Source organism: Mytilus trossulus, chromosome 8 (assembly GCF_036588685.1).
Source record: "Mytilus trossulus isolate FHL-02 chromosome 8, PNRI_Mtr1.1.1.hap1, whole genome shotgun sequence".
Lineage (NCBI taxonomy): Eukaryota > Metazoa > Mollusca > Bivalvia > Mytilida > Mytilidae > Mytilus > Mytilus trossulus.
The window spans coordinates 28,256,961-28,273,721 of NC_086380.1; the positions used below are offsets into that span (position 1 = coordinate 28,256,961).

Genomic DNA, 16,761 nt, shown 5'->3' on the forward strand with positions numbered 1-16,761 from the left:
AGTCGATATTTAGTGATTAAACTCAGGTGATGCTTAAATAATGTTTAACTAATTCTATTTTACCAAATTATATCGCCAAAAAATAAACAGTGTTTTTTTAATTTCAATTTCAATTTGGTGTTGCAATACTTTTTTCATGTGTATATATATACCTATTTTATTATTTTGTATGCATTCATAAGAAAGTTATAGCATTTCAAAGGTTAGTGATTGGAAGTCAAAAAATCTCTGTATTGTGCTACCTTCAATGTCATTATATCTGTCATAGATTCCTTTAAAGCAAATAAATGCCTTTTACCCATATGCTCCATTTTAGACAAAGTGTCTATGTTTCTTGACGCTGATTTCAAATTAGATTTTTTTTAAATAGTTAACGACGACATACGACGAAAAATGACGACACAAACGACGGACGACGGACGACGACGACGGACCCCAAGTGATTGCATACTCTCATATAAAAATCTTCAGGCCCCGGCGAGCTAAAAAACAAAGTCAGTTGTTGTTTCTCAAACCGTTGTGACAATTGAGGTATTTAAAAGTTCGCATTCGTGTTTGTGGATAATTTAAACCTGTATGGGTTAACATCAATCTCGTTTTTTGTTTGTTTTTTTGTTTTAAATTTAAATGAATACCGGTATCCGAGGTCATGTAGCGTAAACGATGTCATCGAACAATCGGTTCTTACTGTGACGTATGAAAAAGAAACGACAATAATATATCGTTACAACCTCAAGTGATGGTAAAGTATTATAATACTTATTTTCAATAATTAAAAAGTCTATTGACCTTAAAATGTAAAAATAAATATCCACGTCACGTTAATTATTGAATACTGTCACATTTAATATAAATATTATAAATCTGTTGAATAATTAAAATCAATCAGCTTCTTAGATATGATATAAGTATTTTTTCATTTTTTTCAATTTGTCGCAGTTGGTTTTAAGGAATGGAGGTCATATTATCTTTTCTTGCTGTAGCTGCGTTGTCCGTGACCTTCGTTGATGGCGCTGGATATCTACAGGTGCGACCTCCCACACTAGGACAGTGTTACTATGAAGATATCAACACAGCCCATTTTAGCTACAATAGGACTTTCTGTGAAGGTAAGAAATGTAACCTTCTGTAACAATGGCAACCCTTTAAAATGTTTAAACAGCAATAATACTAACTACGAGAACACGCTTTTGTGCTATTTAAAGTTTTTTGGCGTTACGTTTGACCTTTACGATCATTGATATCTTAGTTCTTTTAAAAAAAGTGACTGTTTACAAAACTTTTATAATTTGTACAATACTTAGGATTTCTATCCTAGCTAGAACTTAATTACTGTACCCTTATAAGCAAAATGTTTCGGCATTATGGAGCCTCAATGCATTTAAACTTCATATTGTATGTGGCATTTCTAACTTTTTTTTTAAACTGTTCTCATATTACCGACTTTTGACTCCGAATTATATATTTTCCCATAGAAAACCTTCTCTAAGTAGTCGATTATTTAAGAGCAAACACCGGAAGTTAAATCAAACATTACAATCGATGCAATTGTGGAGGAAAGTTAACTGTTTGCCGTTGATGTTTTCATGTATAGACAGTAACTGTTCCCCTTAATTGTACCGATTGCAAGCTCAATTTTACTTCTTTCAGTTGCTCTTCTCTGACCGAAAACCAGGTTGTCCTACCACAGAGAAGGTAACCTATCTATATAAAAACTCCCGAGTAATAAGTCGGTAATATGAAAATAGTCATATTCAAAGAAAACAAAGTTCTCGAACAAAGTCTTCAGATAATCTGGAACTTTTACTGTGGTGAAAAAGTGTTTGCCCAGAGGAAACAACTCGTCTTCGTCCTCTAAAATGGCTTAAATTTGAATATTGCGAATCCTGCTATTTAAATTGATACAATTGTTGGTTTTTTTTAATGTTCGATGACACACATTTAACAAATGTTTCGGACGATGCTGACGATAGGAAGAAAACTTCCCCTATCGTATAATATAGATGCTCTAGCTCCTACTAATTTTAAGAGTGATCAAAAACGTTTCAACCATAGAAAGTTTTTATGGGTTTCGGTAGACGATTGCATAAAGCCCTGGTCACAACGAACCTACAACACATCTGTGCGGCGCCACGGCAAGAAATTTGGTCAAATCGCGGGTCATCTGTGATCGTCGTACGACAATCGCATGATATTTTGATCATCGTTGCGCTGTCGTGTGTCGTGGGACGAAAATTGATCATGCACCTTTTTTGCTCTACGATTTTTTGTCGTGTCACTATCTTGTGGCTGTCGTAAAAGTGTCTTATCACAATCGTTCGGCTGTCTTGCGAAAGACACAATGTCGTGGGTACCAACATAAACTATTTTAAGAAAGAAAAAGAAACAGTCGTACGACAATCTCACGACTGTCGTAATACATTCGTGATACAGTCGCACGATTGTCTCACGAATACCAAAGTTCGTACGATGCTCGCACAACATTGATTGTCTGTCGTACGACAGTGGTACGTTCGCCGTGCAGCATATTTTCGTTTTATTCAGAAGAACACATTTCGGCGGGAATGAGTGTTTAGAAAACATACCTTCTGCCGTTTAAAGAAGATGGCTATTCCAAAAAAACGATTACGTTTGGCCCTGCCGAAAATGTCCACAGGTGCAATATATCATCCATTCATTTTTCTTTTCGGGGCATCCTGGTTTAAATTAGCAAAACAATTATAATATCAACTATTACAAAACACGTCGTTTACTTGGACCGAACTTATATTGACACTATATTCAAAGCAAATGGCAAATAGCTTGTAATAAATCGGGTCTTCTATATATACTAGTAGTCCCGGTGTCAAACGCGCGAGTTACCCACGTCTGTTGTATGACAGTTGTGCGACAGTCATACAAAAGGAGCACGACCGTGACACGCACGTCACATGACATGAAAACCTGACAAATAGCCCCAAACAACTCGTGATTGTCGTACGACTATCGCACGACCGACTTGCGACAAACCCACGACAGCACAATTACAAGTTTTTTTCAGTCGCGTACCCATCGTGGAACCATCTTGGACATGTCGTAGCTGATGTGACCACTCTAAATATTTTTTTGACATTTTGCACGACAGTGCCACGACAACTATTTTTTAGATCTTCCACGACAAAAAAAAAATCGTACGATCTGTTGTGAATGGGGCTTAAGGAAAACGAGTTCGGTTCTCAGACCATGTTAGACCCCGAAAGTTACTTTAAGGTAGATCATAGGTATATGTTTCCCGAGATAGAATTGTCTTATACCTTGACAAAATTATGATTTTACTATGCTATTTTAAAAAAATATAATAAAAAGGATGGACCATCATGCTATTTTTCAACCTATGAGTAGTTAAAATTTTCCTAAATTCGTTTAGAATGATAATGGAAAAAACTTTTTGTGCGTAAAAAAAATCCATTGGAAAGAAATTTGAATAAAATTGTGAGAAGATAGTTTTATAATATGTTTTAAGTAAATACAAATAAAAAATGGTTTCACCGCACTTGCTACAAGTAAAAATAAAAAAATCCCTAGTAGTCTAGTATATATTATTTTCCTAAAAGAGTTATCTTCCCTTAAAAGGCGTAGTTGAAAAAAATGATTCTAAAACGCAGCTGATTGGTATTTGTTTGAATATTTTGGAAAAATCAATAAATCTGCACGTTTTCTTCATATACATAACCAGTCTTACCAACACAATTACAAGTCTGTACAGCGATAGTACAATCCAAGATGGCGGTTAACCATGAATCTACCTTAAAGTTCAATCTTATAAGAAAAAACGTTGATATGTTGTTAATTACATAATAACAAATATAAGATTAATAACAAAAATGTAAAATGAATAATCGAATGACAAGAACAAAAAATTCTGTCTGGATACAGGAAAGTCTTCAACTTTGACTTAAATTTTGACATTTCTTTATATTTGATACGTTTGTATTAGACAAAATGTTAGATATTATGTCATTTTTGCGGGTCAGTAAGTGTCCAATGATACCAGCCGTCATACTATATAATTTTGACGTTGACATTCTCTATTACCACAACTTCTATAAAGTCATAGCCAAACCATTTGTCTTCTTCATAATTTTAAACACAAAAGTGAACATGCATTACCAATACTTATAATCTAATGACATATTTTCAATTTTTAAGTGTAACGTATGTATATTTCGTGTTTCATGTAACATGTGTTTAGAAATAACAATAGTTGAAAAACGTAGGTCTTAAATAGTTTTGCAAATAAATAGTTACTGTGAATACTTCCGTGAGATATAAACATAAAACAAAGTGGTGTGTATGCTATTTAGACAACTCGTCAAAATAACAAAATGACACAGAGATTAACAACTACAAATGAATAGGCCACTTTATGTCCCCCAACAACGAATTGTTGAAAAACTAACATGAATGAACTTAATATACATTGAAAAATACACAATACAGAGATTGTCCCCCTTATATAACATATCACTAGCTTTTGATTTTTTTTTCGAGTGATTTTTTTATTAGGATTCACTTTCTCTAAACTTCAGGTTTGTTGTTAAATGGATGTTTCCCTTAAACTTTAATTCGATATGTTTCCATAGTCACACGGGTTAATTTGGAAATGTTCACTGTTTACTTTATGACACGACCAATATCACTATTTTGATGCGTTCACATATTTTCAGGACCAGCTTATTGGTGTCAAATTCATATATGTTGGATTACATGTGGATCAAACGAAAGACAATCGCCAATCAATATCGATACACGTAAAACACAATTTAGGATTTTGCCAATGCCAAAGTTCTACAATCTACACAAAAGAGTTCCAGCAACTATAAGAAACAATGGTAAGTAGCATTAAATGTGGGGTGATTTCATAGTACATATTTTATTTAGCTAGTCTAAAAACTTAGAATCGTTAGATCATTAATTGTAAAAAAGGAAGGATATAGGATAAAAATCCATGACAAAATCAGTACATTAATAGCAATAACAGGAAAACCAAAGTATGGTGTTATTCATCTTATGATCACATTGAGATAGCTTTTATAAGTGTTCTGCATTTCATTATCACAATGAGAGCGGTTTAATTTGTGTTCTGCATCTCATGATCACAATAAGATTGTTTTTTTTTGGTTGAAGTCATCTTATGATCTCAATAAGAGCACTTGCATAGGTTTTCGTCGTCACATGAATACAATTAGAGCACTTTTTCATCGGTGTTTTTCATCAGTGGGAGCGCTTTTATATGTGCTATTATTTCATGATTACAGAGAGGCCTTCAACTCGGAACAACAAATCTCTCACATAAACACAAGATAAAGACGACAACTGCTAGTACCGGAATTTCTTACAAGAAACTAATTTATAATTAAGTTATAGATAATGCATATTTTAAGGTTTTTCTTGTCGTAGAACACACCGAGGGGTGTCAGGATTGATCAAATGAAAGACCGACCGGAGGGAGGTCTTTCTTTGAATTATCCTGACATCCCGAAGTGTGTTCTACGACAAGAAAAACCTTAAAATATGCATTAACTGACTTATATACCGTCAAAAAAATATTAATTTTATAAAGATTTGTAAAATTTAGTATCCTATTTTACCGACAACACTTTAGTGGGATATTCCTTTCTAATGCGTTCAGGTTTTAGTACGCCCTACGGCTCATGTAGAATGTGAAATAAAACTCACTAAATAATTTAGATATAAACCTTTTAAAAATTATTATCCATACACAATAAAAATATTACTGTTACTGCATGAAGTAAGACACAAATGTATTGTTGTTACCATCCGATAACGGTGTATGACAAATACAAGACACATTGTAAGTAATTTATTGTACCACTTAGCTTATGGAAAAGGGGGAGGGGGTATGTTTTTTTTGTATTTGTTATGTTATTTCTATCGCGGAAAAGTGGTTATTTTTTTTGACAGTTTTACTTGAATCGAATGAAAAATTCAGAAAGATTGTCTTTTGACTATCAATACATTTTATTAAAAGATAATCATATACCATCCGTACCCGACCCTTTCGTGAAATACGTTAATGTTATTCAATAGAATAAGATTATCTTATTACTTGATCGTTTGATAGAGTAAAAGGTATACATTAATTTAAAAAAAGTTAAAAACTGACACGAAGACGAATATAAATACATGTAGGTCACTCAGTATGATTTCCTATTCAGTGTGTATCGTTCTAAACATGCATGAAATATTTGCCACTGGATGTTTAGCAAGCAACCAAAAATCAATCAACCTATTCAGTTTGACTCAATAAGATTTTCAAAATCTTACACACGAATATGTTAAATCTGGATTTATTTTATGAAAGTCTATATTAAAATTCATCTGACATATATGAAAATGTTTCTTTATTGTAGCGAAACATTAACTAAACTTCACGTGATTTGTTTCTAAAAATTAAAATGCGGGACTTACATGACGGTTTCTTTTACACCTATCATCGATTGAACTTTAAAAAATAAATTTCCAAAACCGGCAACAATAAACTATTAGACGAATAAAGTTTTGAAGTAAATCATGATAGATTGCATGTTTATCAAGGAAAATAATGACCTCACACAGGTCATTATTTTATGCCTTGGAGCATATATCATTGAAACATGGTATCGTCCGGGTTGATTCTGAAAAAGAATGACCTGTCGTTCTGAAAGAAAATAACTCCATATAGGTATATAAATTGTACTGTTTAGTTCAAGATAAAAGTTCTGTGAATCTAAATTTAGATTTATAATTATTTGACGGAAAATAACAACAGGTAGGTAAAACAATGGGTTGCTTGTTGAAGTACATATTAAGTGATTGTATTCGACCATCATTGCTTTTATTGTTAAATTTTCTTAATTAACAAACAAGAGAACAATAGAACTGTCAACATGTTAAATTTAACACTGTAGAAAAAGGAAGCTTTATTTAATAAAATAATCAACTTTTACAGGTAGTTCATATTAGATATACAGTAAAAATATCTGAATTGCAATTCCGATAGGTCATATAAAAACTAATGAAAATTGTGATTGATAGTTTATTTCCGCGATAGTTCGATTTACTGTGTCAAATTTTCATTTTTACACATAAACATCATGTGATAAAGTCTATGCAAATATAGGGATAAGTACATTAACAACGTTGTCTACACGAACACACCAACATACGGACAATGTCACCTTGTAGTGTGTTTTATCGGGGTTAGAGGGTAAAACTAAAACAGTGTGGTCAGTGTTTTAAGTTGAAATTTCATTGAATCAAAACACTTTCCAAATTTGACTGAGTGTGTAAAACTCTAGACATGTGCAAAGAAAAATTACATGTTATACGACTTTTTTCAATCCCCACATGTAATCATCTATTAGTATCCAAGAATACTCCACATTTTGAATTATGGTATATATATATCGCCATGATATTCCTTCAATAAAAAACCCAAACATTTACTCATTTGCTGTACCCATATTTTGACTATTTTATTTATTATGTCTGTTTAGCTCACGCATCATTGTAAAGATAACGGAATTTGATGACACTGTCGTACAAAGTTAGAGATTTAGCGCTATAAAACCAGGTTTAATCCATCATTTTCTACATTAAAAATGCCTGTACCAAGCCAGGAATATGACAGTTGTTGTCCATTCGTTTTTGATGTGTTTTGTCATTTGATTTTGCCATGATTAGGGACTTTCCGATTCGATTTTCCTATGAGTTCAGTATTTTTGTGATTTTACTTTTTACACCAAACACAGTTCCTTCTAACTTATTTTATTACATTCTGAAGCGTTCAAGAAGCACGAAGACGCCCGATGATAATTTAAACTACAAAAGAATGCATCTGACATCATGTTGTTTAGTTGCCAGAATTCTGTATATTCGATACATTTCATATATGTCTATTTGTCGGTATAGTCGAGTTAATTTCCATTTTACGCGTTTAAAGTATTTTGTTAGTCCTAATGATTATGACGTAGTCACAGCGTTAATTCAAAATAGCCTGTCAATACCGTCATACTCATGATAATTGTTTGGACTAGTATTAGTGTGTAAATATTAGTAAAATTTCGGATCTCGTTTCATATAATTGTCAAGTTTATAAATACGTAAGACAATAAAGTTGCTATTTGAGACCTGTGCTGTCGTCATATATAGATGACAGATGATTTTCAGCGGTTTCCATGTCACAGTTGAAATGTACTATAATTATTAAATATTTATGCGTTTTGCTGTGATGAGTGTTCTTGCGTTAGTTTGTACTGAATTCCTGTCATGTAGTGTTGTCTTTTTAGCGATATTTTAAGACATTGCCGTATTAGCAGGAGGTTTGGCTAGGCTAGGCCAGGTTCTACTCACCGTTTATCCTAAAATGTCCTGTAATAAGTTAGGAATATTGCAATTGATATCAAATAGTCTGTTTCTATAAATGTTAGCGTTTGTTGCACTTCTGTGTATCTGTTATTCTGTTGTTGTTCTCTGACTTATTGTGTTTGCCTCGGTTTTAGTTTGTAACCTTGATTTTTTTTCTCAACCGATTTATGACTTTTAAATATAGCGGTATACTACTGTTGCCTTTATTTATCACCATTTGACCATAATGAAGGTATTGTCACTTCCAACCCATTTTAAAAAACAATTAGCTATTTCTTTGAATTTTACAAGTAGTGACTGAAATTGACTGATTTATTTATTTTCCTGTAGCAGTGTTATAAATAAACCTTAAACTAAATTAGCGACACTAAAAAAAGCTAGTTTCTACATTGGAAAAGCGTCAGATACAATACTCTGAAATATACAAGGAAAGATTTAAGTTAAATAAGAATAGAGATAAATAAAATAATGAATATTTCGATCGTTGCTGCAAATTAAAACATCGACGAACTGTTTCAAAATGTGTTCTCAAAGACTGTTGGATATTTTCAATATTATACAATAATTGTCAGTGCATGGTGTTGTAAATATGTGGTTTCATTGACCTTTAAGGCTTAAGTGTATATCAGTTTTTCAAAGTCAACAAAACCACATAGTAACTGAAACAAAAGACAATAATTGTTTAATTCCATATCCGTGAAAGAAACGCGATTTATACATTGTGACTGGGACGGAGCGTAGTATCATTGGCACCCTTACCACATCTTCTTATTTATAGGTGATGCCAATTAATCAACAAAACCAAATGTACATACACACATTTATCCAGAGATATACACGTAGAAACACGTGAGTTTAAGCGAGATGAATACTATAGACTATAACATGTTCTTTTTAATATTGACATTGATGTCGTCCCACGATCAGACGAGGGCTCATGTAGGTCGATGGATGATACCAGAGCCCCAATTGACGATAGCATATTAAAATATATTTATCACTTATTCTGTGTGTTGGTTTTTTTTTTGTTGCACTTTAGTGTTTCTGTTGTTTCTGCTCTTATAGATGATGTTTCCCTCTCTCAGACGATTTATGAATTTCGAACAGCGGTATACTACTGTTGTTGTTATTATAAAAATCTTGAAAAAGTAGAAATAGCTTTATTAGTCCGTTGTTCTAGCAATATCATACATATATTTTCCTAACTGAAATAGCTTATTCCATTAATAAGAAGCACCCAAACAGTTCAAAACTATAGTCCTCGAATTTCACAATGTTGATGATATATTATCTTTGAACCTTGATAGTGTCCAGTATTTCTTAGATAAATCCCACTTTCATTTTGATAGACGTTATTCGTTCGTCAGTGTTGTTAGAAACGCTTATTTGGAAGGGGGCTCCTATATAAAGGTATAAACATACGTGCCTCTGGTATCCACATTTACATAGCAAATTATGTCAATGGAAGGATATTATATATGAATGTTCATCTTAAAAACTGTAAAAACTATGTTCTGATCTTATAATATGAATGATTCCATATGGTTGAAACGTCTATATCAGATTGCATGATTGCTTTGAATTATTTCAAATGTTAATGGTTTTCCTATGAATTTGATGAATAGGTATGGATTTTCGCGTAAATCGTTCTATTAATCATTGTCACTTTGCAAGGGGTAATGTATTTGTTTTATTAAGCCCCAAACTGACTTCTGTACCCAAATGTAGATGGTGGGAACCCTCCAGCTTAAGACGGTATAAAAGGGCAAACATACCGTATATTTCCATTTCCTAGTCAGACATATGATTTGAGCGAATTTGCGGTTATTGCATATGCATTGCCTGGTGTTTTGGTAACAAATATGTGATATGATGTTTTATTGAAAATCCAATACTGATTGGTAAAACTACTAAATTATAAAATAATACAAATTTGAAAAAAACGTAAAATAACGGTTTAATCACATCCAGATTAAATTTATCTTGATCCAGATCTAGAATAACGTACAAATGTTCCCAAAATGAGTTATCAAAGTGATTTACTTATCTGTAATGAATGCAAAACAAAAGATTATAAAACATACAATTTGCAAAACGTACATGTAGGCAGACTTTATTTCTATCACACAGTACATATAATCGTACCCACTGCCCAACCATCTGTAGCAATTTATTAACATATACATTCGATAGCAAGGTTTCATATCGTTCAAGTTGACGAAAAATCATCAGTGCATGAAACACTAATAAATTCATACGTTTATATTTTGTTTTACCAAATTAAACAAACATGACAGTTTGGTCATGTTGTTATATGTATATCAATTAGTATATTGACCTTTGATTAATTCACTCTCATTATAATCAATCATTTTAATTAATAGATACCTTAATTATAATTCTACAAAAGAGGTAAAATAACCATTGAATATAATATAATTAAATCTTATAGGGTTTTTGATTGATGCAAAATTATAACAGTTAAATGACCTTCAAACTGTTTTTTAAATTATCATAAATTCTGTTTTCCCTTAAAAAAAAAAAAAAACCCACATCAACCAACACAGAACAAAAATAAAAAGTCGTAATATATTAATTATTATGTAACGTATATTAGTTGCAAGAGATGCAGGTAAATTAAATTGTAATTTTTTTCAATTCTGCAGATTTCACTTTTATTGGTACTGGAATACACATTGCCAAGCATAAGCCTTTGCAATCTTCAATTTACCTAGTGAAGTAGTGACAATGAGCGAAAGACTAATTAGTTGTACTTATAATGGTTTTTACAGTGACACATAGTTATTTCAAAGGCCATAACATGTATTTTTAAATTTTGTAATGAAAGTTTATTTGTTCTCAACAACATCCTTTGCCCTTATGATATTCAGTGCACAATCATATATGTGATCTTATACTGAATATCGGAGTTGGTGAAAATAACTATAAGAACATTGAGAGCATCAATTCCTTGCAAACGTAGTTTTCACCACCCGTATGGAGGAATGATAAGATATTAAGATGGAATTGTTTCACAATGAGTTGTAACATGTATTTGCGTTTTTAGGACTTGCGCACAGTCACATCCTTTCTGACAATGCTATAATTTTTTGAACCCGCTGCGCATTGCATTTTTCAAACACGTTCATAAACTTTGAAATTCACTGATCAGGAAAATTGTAATATTGAGCACTAACAAAAGGTAAAATAAAAAAAATAAAAACTCCGAGAAACTATTAAACCTAGAATTCCCTTATCTAAAGTCAAAATTAAAGCACAATCGCATCAAACGAATGGATAATTACTGGCATATTCCTGGTTTGGTATAAGATATCATATGTGTAAGAGAGTTATTTCTTTTTCGTCACAACAATACATGATGAGTTTACATCAATATGTTTTAACCACATATCATGGAATTACAAGGTTCTTAATAATTATGTTTTTGCCTTATTCAAGAATGTAATATTTTGTCTGGTACTTTGTAATGTTAAGATGTACAGCGAAAAGGTAATTCTACTTCTTTCAAACAGTCACTTCCTTGTTAAGCCTACTTCAACAGTGACAGTTTCCTTTTTTATTATACAAACTGAGCACGAGATACGTACTTGTTAGACGCAGATTCCCCTGCTCTTATTAAAATTAGGTTTTGTTTGACATCTTAATTTGTCATAAAACGATTTCTAGAACAGCATTTGTTACCTACATGTACCTGAGAAAAATATCCCCACAAACACTGAAAAAGTATTTTAGTTCGAGTAAAATATCAGATTAATTTTCTCTTTCGTCTTTTATTTCTGTAATCTCATTCTGTTCTTCTATTCAAAGACATATAGTTTTAAATGCAAATTATAAATAAAAAAAACCATCCACGTCATTAATATCGTATACAATCATAACACAGCTGCTTTTTTATATATATATCACACGTACACTAACAATCCAATATGAAATTTATCTTCTTTTGCTATAATAAGATGATATAACCTATATTTAGTAAACATAGTTTGAATGTAGGACACTTGTCTGAATAATTAGTATTGCTGTAGACAAATATGTGCTTATACACCAACATTCTTTTAATAATATGCATACTTAAAATTCATCTTGTTTACCTATTGGTAAAGGTTGGTCCAATTTTATATTGTATAAATAAACGTATTAAATGCAATCCGTGTAAAAATGTGTACATTAATATTATTTTGGGACATAACAAAATGTGTTATAAATATTTTTTATGTATGAGAAACATTAATGTTTACATTTGTTAAAGTACTTTTCTAGCATGAATTCAAAAAGATTTTGATATTCAAAAATGAGATAGCACCACTAACCAAAAAAAAAGCCGACACTAATATGGTTGAACTGTAGTCAGGTGACTATTCAATATCAGCGTTAAAAATTTAGTCTGAATCATTACATGTGAATATATATGATGTATACCAAACATAACATAGATCAATAATCAATAAAAAAAAAATGAACCCATTATGTTGAAACATAGGACAACCGCAGAAAAAAAGATACCTGATTTGGGATGAAAATTAACCTTAATCGAACTATAACGATGTATTACCTTTCTAGTGTTCTTTATTTGTTTAATACACTGTTCATTACCTGTACATATATTAAGGGAGGATTCGATATTTAGATGGAATTTTCTTTAATTAAGTTTTAAATTAAAAGTGTGTACGTGCTTGTCGGACCTGCGCACATTCACATTCTGATATTTATGTGTGGGGAAGATATATGCATTTCTTCATTTTTCATAGTCTATCTACTTAGCTTTTGTTCAGATAAATAACATACATTTTGTATGTACATTTGTGATGTTAAATGGTACAGCTAAATAATTGCATGTTCTTCTAAACAATCACTTCCTTGTTTGCCATTTCTATCATGTTTATAAAAATGAATAAGAAACGCGTACTCTAAATCCGCCTCTGCCTATATAGACTCTATTTCGCCCCTTTTAAACATCACGCAATTCCAATGTATAGCATAGAATAGATTGGAAATTTTAAATTTTAGCTCTGATTGATATAATAGACATAAGCTCTGTAAAGCTCTTGGTCAACAATAATAACACTAACGAAACATATAATATTAAGACATATAAAATATATAGAAGATACACAACAAACAAACAAAGTAAGACATCTATATTATATTCGCACACATGATCATATATGAGATTTAAAGCAAAGCACTTAACTGGATTATAAGCACATGCAAATCAGACGAAATAAAAAAAATAAAAATAATTCTACAAGTTGCATGGACAACTCAACATAAATATCAATACATTGAGGTTAGATTTTGATTGTTACCTTGATTTCATTTGAGTGACTTCTGATATTAGAATAAAATTGGTCATGTCGGTAGCAAATTGTTGCATTAATTCAGAATACTTGTCAGCATATTTTGTATTGCTGTAAAATACAAAAGAAAATGTGCTTATACACACACATGCCTTTAATGATATGCATACTTACATATCATCTTGATTACTTTTGAAAGGTTGGTCTAATTTCATACTGTATAAATAGACTAATTAAATGCAAATCCATGTAAAACAGTATTCATTAATTTTATTTTTGGACATACTAAGACAATGTTTTATAAATACTTTATCAGATAAAAAATTATATTAAAGATAACGTTTAAGATTTCATTATCTCTAATTATTTATAATACAATATTTATAACATAGTAATAGTATATTGCATTGATGCGTAAGGTACAGTGAATGTTTTAAATAATGCAAAAAGCAATATAATACATGATCACTTTCGTTTTTGAGGTATTCCTGCACTCACCTTATAGTAAAAATCATAACAAAAATAGCTAGGTGCAAAACAAATGATTTTAATTTGACTCTCTAAAAAGTACACAGTCCCAATATTTTGATTAATTTGTGATATATTCCATGTGACAGGTCATGCACCGGAATTCAATGTCGTACCAACACAAAACAACAAGGACAGGATTATTTTATGTAATGTCCCTGGCAGACCAAAAGATAAGAAGTATGTATTTGCTCAATTACATGTCCACTTTGGAAGAGACGTCACACAAGGATCTGAACATTGTATTGACAACATATTCAAACCGATGGAGGTAAATTTCAAAATCGCAAAATTCGTAGTTTGTAACATCCCGTGTAGGACCAAAATTTTCTTTAGGACAGAAAGCAGATAATTTATATAGAAATACAAGACGAATACACTGAGGAAAACATTATAATTAACGTGAAGGACAATATAAATCATAATTTAAATTTATTTTATGGCTCGATACTGATTTGTTATATAGTCTTGTCTGTATAGTGTAAATTTATGAGATGTTTTTAAAATTATAAAAGAATAGATAACTTTTCTCAATATATAGTGTAAGATATTCTGTAAAAAAGAAATAGAAAATAAACCCTTATCTATTCGTAACATAATACACACTCGATAGAGCACAATCGTCAGATTCTTGAATGGGAATGTTGAATTGATGTTGTGCTGGTACATACACATAATATAACCATGATTGTACAATTTACGTATGAAGCAACACAAATGTTATAAATATAAGTTCATATTAAATCATATACTGAGGAAAACTTATCTTTTAGGTTCACTTGGTATTTTATGACCTTGATTATGGAAACCTTGGAGACGCTAGATCTAAAAAAGATGGACTTGTGGGGTTAAGTGTAATGGTAGAGGTCAGTGTCTTATTCTTAATATACTAGTTAGTGTCCTTGTAATCTACATTATAATACAAAGTAGCTTGTATCGATCAATTTGATTGGGTAACGTCATAAATTTGCATTGCATCAATTGAGAATTGATGCTATGAAAATGTACGTACAAGCGCAGACAAAGTTTGGTAGATTTTAAATACGTGATTTGGCGTTGTTTTCTGTCAGTTTCATTAGAATGGAATTAACAATATTGTATTTTAAGCTCCGACGGCATCAACTGGTGATTTGAAGGTCGGAAATACCCGTTTACTGGCTCCGTTGGAGCTTAAACTACAATGCAGTTATCTCCTAATTGTAATTAAGTGTTATTGATCGTGTCGTTTTAATAAAATACCAAACAAAATATGCTTATGGTGGCATATATTTATCTTGATAGACCTATTTAACTGAAATAAAATGATGGAATGCATTATTTAATATAACTGAAACACATGGATTTCTAAAATTGCGTGTTTATAGTTTATTTTCTCCATTTAATTTGTTGACACGTATTACTCAATATACTACCAGGTGCATAAAGATAATGATCAGTTCTTATCAGTTCTTATCTATCCTGTACACTTTCAGGTCGGCGGAAAACCCCAGAAACCCACTGTATGTAAGGTGAGTAACTCAAGAGTAATTTAATATATAAATTGAAAATATTCGAATAAGAGACAAAAAAAATTATCGAAATAAAAATAATCATGTTCTAATGTGCTCTAGTAAAAAAACCACCACCAACTGACATCAATCGTAGATACTCATGGTGAACACATGAACAAACTTTGATACAATTCACATCATCATTTGTTACGCAATATTACGTCAACGATATAGAAAAAAATATTGTACTGTTTTCCGTAATAAATGATAAATCCAACAAGTGAAATAGAAAAAAGAGACAGATATTTCTTGAATGAATGTAACTTAGAAAATCTCATATATTGTATTACGTTCCAAAAAGTTAAAGACCATTATATAAGACAACCTGGTAATATTTTGGATCTAGCAAGAGTCAATAAATGGCAGATGCGACACTCATATTGCAAACGTTTTTTTCATTGAATATATGAAATTTGCGGGGACGAGTTTTGCAGATACTTCTATTTATAAATTTTCATTTGAAGAGGACATTTACAAAAAAGGTGGACTGATATTTAAACGAATGCTAAAACCATTTTTTACATCACATGCATGTTTACGGCATCCATTACAAAATACATTCAATATGTATCGTTTTAATAGAAAAACAAAATCGAGACATGAACAATAACAACAACAACAACAATAACAACAACAATAACAACAACAACAACAATAAAAAAACACAAAAAAACCACAACAACAACAAAAACAAGGAACAGCGCCTTTATTGATGTTCTACATCTCAAACTCAATGTGAGGCCTTCAACAAAAACCCGCGCCTCACTAGGACTGCAAGTTTATAAATTCAATATCCATTCTATTTAGTATGCATTCACTAGAATTAATTAAATAACATACATAGAAAATGTACAATCTCATAAAAAATAAGGCTTTTAATTTCATATTATAGTATTTGTGCATATTTCTTACACAAGAACAACTCTTGTTTTGATAGAACGGAAGAAAATGTA

General features: G+C 31.3%; 1 protein-coding gene across 1 annotated transcript; it reads left to right on the top strand.

Moving 5' to 3' along the window:
* Window positions 1–952: 952 nt before the first annotated feature.
* Window positions 953–16,299, top strand: LOC134727538 (nacrein-like protein). The gene is made up of 6 exons (XM_063591919.1): window positions 953–1,109; window positions 4,707–4,871; window positions 14,348–14,529; window positions 15,032–15,124; window positions 15,731–15,766; window positions 16,273–16,299. The coding sequence occupies exons 1-6, from the start codon at window positions 953–955 to the stop codon at window positions 16,297–16,299; spliced, it is 660 nt and encodes a 219-aa protein (XP_063447989.1).
* Window positions 16,300–16,761: the final 462 nt, after the last annotated feature.

Excerpts from the sequence above, each read along its gene's own strand:
- LOC134727538 (XM_063591919.1), top strand. The coding sequence starts at position 953 with ATGGAGGTCATATTATCTTTTCTTGCTGTAGCTGCGTTGTCCGTGACC. Across the intron at positions 4,872-14,347 it reads AGCAACTATAAGAAACAATG|GTCATGCACCGGAATTCAAT; the intron begins GTAAGTAGCATT and ends TCCATGTGACAG. Across the intron at positions 15,767-16,272 it reads AGAAACCCACTGTATGTAAG|AGGACATTTACAAAAAAGGT; the intron begins GTGAGTAACTCA and ends TTTCATTTGAAG.